This window comes from Coregonus clupeaformis, chromosome 13 (assembly GCF_020615455.1).
Source record: "Coregonus clupeaformis isolate EN_2021a chromosome 13, ASM2061545v1, whole genome shotgun sequence".
Taxonomy (NCBI): Eukaryota; Metazoa; Chordata; class Actinopteri; order Salmoniformes; family Salmonidae; genus Coregonus; species Coregonus clupeaformis.
The window spans coordinates 4986046-4992045 of record NC_059204.1 but is presented as its reverse complement, the minus strand read 5'-3'; the positions used below and the strand labels follow the sequence as shown (position 1 = coordinate 4992045).

General features: G+C 48.7%; 1 protein-coding gene across 1 annotated transcript in view; it reads left to right on the top strand.

The window, feature by feature from the left end:
• The first annotated feature begins 1782 nt into the window (after nucleotides 1–1782).
• Nucleotides 1783–6000, top strand: part of LOC123492232 (glycerophosphodiester phosphodiesterase domain-containing protein 5-like) — a 32007-nt gene continuing 27789 nt past the window's right edge. The window contains exons 1-2 of the mRNA XM_045224600.1: nucleotides 1783–1971; nucleotides 3099–3202. Coding sequence (XP_045080535.1) covers nucleotides 1804–1971; nucleotides 3099–3202 — 272 coding nt within the window. The 5' untranslated portion in view covers nucleotides 1783–1803. The remainder of the gene's footprint in view (nucleotides 1972–3098; nucleotides 3203–6000) is intronic.

Sequence of the window (6000 nt, the reverse complement as noted above, 5' to 3'; positions counted from 1 at the left end):
TATTTGTCCTAGGGCTTTCCACCCTGCATAACACACGTTTTTTCATACGAAATATAGTCAACTGATATTGAGACTCGCATTACAATTATTCCGTAACTAAAATAGTCTATAGCCTACTCCACACACTGTCATGTGATAAGAGTAGCCTACAGAGTTGGGAAATTGTAACATTGTATCCAGCATCGTCAACATCAAAGGACAGTGTAGTAGAGGGGGGAAGGTCTGGAAGAAAGAAATAGCAATACTGTACACGAAAGCATATCTCCATTGGCAACAGGTGGCAGTCAATGACAATTAGACATAGCAGGGTATCCTTTACCTGGCCGGCGTGCGCGTGCATTACCGAGAAGAGGGACTATAAGCACTGCGGCTTCCCCTGGAGTGACCATCAAGGACTACGGAAGTTCGGGGAATCAAACGGAACAATTTTTTGAGGTAGGCTATTTAAAGGAGTAAAGTATCCGATAAAGGATTTAGATATGGAATAACCTGCATGTGTGCCATTTATGACCATTGAATATAACATATAGACATTAATAATATGCCATTTAGCAGACGCTTTTATCCAAAGCGACTTACAGTCATGCGTGCATACATTTTTACGTATGGGTGGTCCCGGGGATCGAACCCACTACCCTGGCGTTACAAGCGCCATGCTCTACCAATTGAGCTACAGAGGACCACACACATTCATAGCATATGAATAACTTCAATCGTATAGGATAAACGCTGTTATCTCTGACTAGTTCCCCGAACAGACAATGTGTCCAATTCGTAAATAGGTTAAGGGATTTCCGATTTCCTGCACGACGACTCTGTATCATAGGTGCTTTTCACTGGGACTTGATCAGCCGTCCACGTAGGCTAACCTATTGTATCAGGTAAAAACTGTTGTTCCCGGAGCAAATATCCACGCCATATGGCAGCTACAATAGGCCTACATAGGTTATACAAGCTACATTAAGGCGTTAACTGCTGCAGCCTATGGGCTACAATTAATATGCAAACATTTTTTCCAAGAGCAGAGAAACATGACTGTAATTTTCAGCATAGTGCATGTTTGCATAATGCCATTGGTTGTCAGAAAACGATCACGTTATGTAGCCTAGTAATCAACAACATAATATATATCAAGAAAAAAAGGAAAAATAAATACTATGTTTCTTTTTTTGTGAACAACTTTTTATTTAATTTTGTCAATTTACAGAGGGGGGTTACAGGTACAAAAACAATCAAAGAAATGCATAAAAAATTAACCCCAATCTATTCCCCCCTCAGTCCCCATCCACCCGCCCCCAAATTGAGAGACTGTCACCATCCCAAACTGAAGCATTGTGAAAATTACGATGTGTGTCAGAATGGGACTTGTCCTTCACCTAGCCTGTAATCACCTACCTAGTATGGTTTGATTGATTCATAATCTAGGCCTACAGTAGTTGTTAAATGTTTGGGAGCCAGGGTTAAGGTTAGACTTGACTTCCTTTTATTCATTGTCCTTCTCCACCATCTCTACCTTTGTGATGAAGTAGGCTATAGCCCCGAGCGGGCTTGAACACGGGACCTTGTGAAATCTGAAACCCCTTGATAAGATCGCTAGGTAGGGTTGGGTTTGGGTCGCTACAATATTAACACTATTTCTCCCTTTACTCTTTCCATTCCCAGCTCCTCTCATCATCCACTTCTTCCACATTCTCTCTCTCTCTCTCTCTCTCTCTCTCTCTCTCTCTCTCTCTCTCTCTCTCTCTCTCTCTCTCTCTCTCTCTCTCTCTCGTGTGATCGGTGATGGCGCTGTGTGTGTGAGCCATGGCCGCCTCTCCGACCACCCTGGGGAAGCTACCTGTGGTGCGCTGTCGGCTGCTGCAGCGCTACGAGCACCAGCCCTTTGTCTCGTGCCTGGCCGGCCTCTATGGCTGTCAATGGAGACGCTACCAGAGGACCCGCGCCACGCCAGGAGACTGCTGCTGCAGCAAGGTCAGGGAGGTCAGGGGTCAAACAGGGACTGGGGGGATTGAGTTCCCAAAGTGAGATCATTTGATGTGAAAAGTTGTTTTTGTTTGTTGAAAATCTGGTCATTTCACAGGATTGTTTTACACTCCTGACAGAGACTATACACACACACACACTACTACTACTACTACTACACTGTACTCTCTCTCTCACACGCACACATGCATGCGTGCCCACACACACGTTCTCTTTCTCTCCCTCACTCTGTCAATATCTCTTTCTTTCATGGCTTACATCATTTTTACTGTCACAGTTTTACAATCACTGTTTAGCCAGTAAGGAGCTTTTCCTGCATTCCTCCCTCTCCTCAGAGTTCAAAGTGCACTCCCTCAATTGTATGGAAAGCATTCTAGGCAATAAACACAAACATTCACACGTTTCGAATTTCCCAGCCCTGTCAAAGAATAGCACTCTCTTATGTTTTGTAAGAGCATTTAAAGGACAATTCCACCCCAAAACTATCTTTTGGTATTTGTTTCATTGTTCCATTGTTGATATAGTACCAAAATGTTTTGCATGTCAGCAATCAAGTTTTCAAGATATATAACTTTCAAAATACAGAAATACAGCCGGTATGACGCATTTTGCATCATATGATGCAAAACGCAACATCATATGATGAAAAATGCGTCATACCGCCTGTATTTCTATATTTTGAAAGTTATACATCTTGAAAACTTGATTGCTGACATGGAAAACATTTTGGGACTATAGCAACAATGGGCTAATGAGAGAGAAAAAAAAAAACAATGGGCTAATGAAACAAATACCAAAAGATAGTTTCTGGGTGAAGTTTTCCTTTTAATGCTGCAAAACAACAACTTGCTGTGTGACAGTCCATTGAGTAATGTTAGCCCAGGCTTGAGTTATTTACCTCATATGTCGGGGGCAAACACAAATAGAAGTGAAAATGGTTTGGCGAAAGTAGTGGTTCTGGCCGTGAATCCCTGCCTTGCCACCAAGATGTTGTGGGTTCAATCCTCATCACTGGTAATTACTTGTTACTGTACATTTCCATGCCTACAGTATATGGGTTATGAATTTGTTATGTAGTCACTATGTGGGACTTATTGTGTTTCTCTCCCCTGCAGTTGGAGTGTGCCAGCTTTGCGCTCCTCATCGTGACGTTCTGTCTCACGCTGGTCTTCCTCTACTTCTGGAGTGAAGCTCAGAATGACTACAATGATTTTGACTGGTAGGTCTGACTATTACATACAGTGAGGGAAAAAAGTATTTGATCCCCTGCTGATTTTGTACGTTTGCCCAATGACAAAGAAATGATCAGTCTATAATTGTCACGAGTTGCTAAGCCAGAACCCAGAAGCAGACCAGGACAAGGTAAGTGAAACGAAGGTGAGTGTTTATTTACAAGTTCAATAGTGATGCTGAATAATCCAGGGAACAGAGCGGGCGGCGTTGATTAGTTGTTGGGGGTGCAGTGGTTGATCCCATCCTGGGTCGGCAGCCGCCGACCACCAGGCAGAGGTTGGATGAAGGTTCCGGACGGGTGACTGCAGATGGAACAAAACGGGGGTGAGTAAGCAACAAACCAACAAGGTGCAAAAACAACAAAACTAACGCTAGGCTCTAAGACTGATACTCTGGTAAACCTACTGTTCATGGCTAACGATCCGGCAGGAACTGGATGTTAGGCCAGAGCCTAAGAAGGGTGATGATCAGGACCAGGTGTGCAGATTGCTGATGGGATACAGGTGCGGAAATCAAAGAGAGCTCCCCGGAGCGTTCCCGAACCCTCGGGAAACTGGAGATCACGAACAGAAAAACTAGTCACCAGACAGGACCCGACTCAGACTGCCGGGATCGTTACAGTACCCCCCTCCGACGAACGCCACCGGGCGGACTCCCCGGAGCGCCAGGATGGAGGCGGTAGAAGTCACTGATGAGGTCAGCATCTAGGACCTGTCGCCGCGGAATCCAACTCCTCTCTTCAGGACCATACCCCTCCCAGTCCACGAGATACTGGAAACCCCGGCCCCGCCGTCTGGAATCCATGATGCGACGCACCGTGTAGGCAGGACCACCTCCGATCATCCGAGGAGGAGGAGGAGGAGGCGGAGGAGGCAACAGAGGACTGAGGAAAACAGGCTTGAGGCAGGAGACATGAAAGGTGGGATGGACTCTGAGCGTCCTCGGGAGTTTGAGTCGAACTGCCACCGGATTGATCACCTTCTCCACCACAAACGGACCAATGAACTTCGGTAACAACTTCCTAGACTCAGTCCGTAAAGGAAGATCCCGTGTGGCCAACCAGACCCTATCTCCGATGGTGTAGGTGGGAGCGGGGATCCGGCGACGATTCGCCTGGAGCTGATACCGGTCCGAAACTCTAAGGAGTGCTTTTTCTGGCCCGATGCCAGGTCCGGTGGCAACGACGAATATGGACCTGAACAGAAGGCACTGAGAGCTCCTTCTCCTGAGAAGGGAACAAGGGAGGTTGGTAGCCATACAGGCACTGGAAGGAGACATCCCAGTGGCAGATGTAGGGAGAGTATTGTGGGCATACTCAACCCAAGGCAACTGAGAGACCCAGGAGGTGGGGTTGGAAGAGGCCAGACAGCGTAGCGTGGATTCCATCTTCTGGTTGGCTCTCTCCGCCTGACCATTAGATTGGGGGTGAAAACCAGATGTGAGACTGACTGTAGCTCCAATGGCCAAACAGAAGGACTTCCAGACAGCAGAGGTAAACTGAGGGCCACGGTCGGAAACGATATCACTGGGCAACCCGTGGACCCTGAAAACCTCCCTAACCAGGATCTCGGACGTCTCCGAGGCAGAGGGAAGCTTGGCAATAGGCACAAAGTGGGCGAACTTGCTGAATCTGTCCACGATAGTCAGAACGACCGTGTTCCCCTCAGAAGCGGGCAACCCAGTGACAAAGTCCAGGGCCAGATGCGACCATGGTCGCCGGGGAATAGGAAGGGGGTGAAGTAGTCCAGAGCTGGGCCGATTGGTACTCTTATTCTGCGCACACACTGGACAGGCCGCAACATAACCCCGAGTATCCTCGGCCATGGCAGGCCACCAAAAACGTCTGCGAAGAAACGCCATTGTCCGAGCCACGCCAGGGTGACAAGCCATCTTGCTGGCGTGGGACCATTTGAGGACAGCAGGACGAACCGACTCAGGCACAAACAACCGACCGGGTGGACCGTTACCGGGACCGGGCTGAGTCCGAAGGGCCGCCAGCACCTCCTCCTCAATCTTCCACGTAACTGCTCCCACGACGCAGTTCCGGGGGAGAATTGTCTCGGTCTTGGACCCACTCTCCTCCGTCTTGGAGAACATCCGGGACAAGGCGTCCGCCTTGCCGTTCTTAGATCCAGGTCGGAACGTCAGGGAAAACTTGAATCGTCCGAAAAACAACGCCCACCTGGCCTGACGGGAGTTGAGACGTTTAGCCGATTGCACGTAAGCAAGATTCTTGTGGTCAGTCCAGACAATAAACGGTTGCTCCGCCCCCTCCAACCAGTGGCGCCACTCCTCCAAGGCAAGTTTCACCGCGAGAAGCTCAAGGTTACCCACATCGTAATTCCTCTCCGCAGGCGAAAGGCGACGAGAGTAGTAGGCGCAGGGATGGAGTTTACTGTCCGTGGAGCATCGCTGCGACAGGATGGCGCCAACTCCCACATCAGACGCGTCCACTTCAACGACGAACTGACGGGCCGTGTCCGGTTGAGAGAGAATCGGTGCGTTGGTGAATCGCCTCTTCAAATCCAGAAACGCTCGATCCGCCTCCGGATTCCACTTGAAGGTCCTGATACTGGAAGTCAAGGCAGTTAACGGAGCGGCCACACGGCTGTAATCCCGGATGAATCTGCGGTAGAAATTCGCAAACCCCAAAAATCTCTGGAGCTGCAATCTCGTACCGGGCTGGGCCCATTCCAGAACCGCTCTAACCTTCTCCTGGTCCATCCTAATCTCTCCCCTGGAGATGATGTACCCGAGAAAGGATGTCGTGTGGGCGTGAAACTC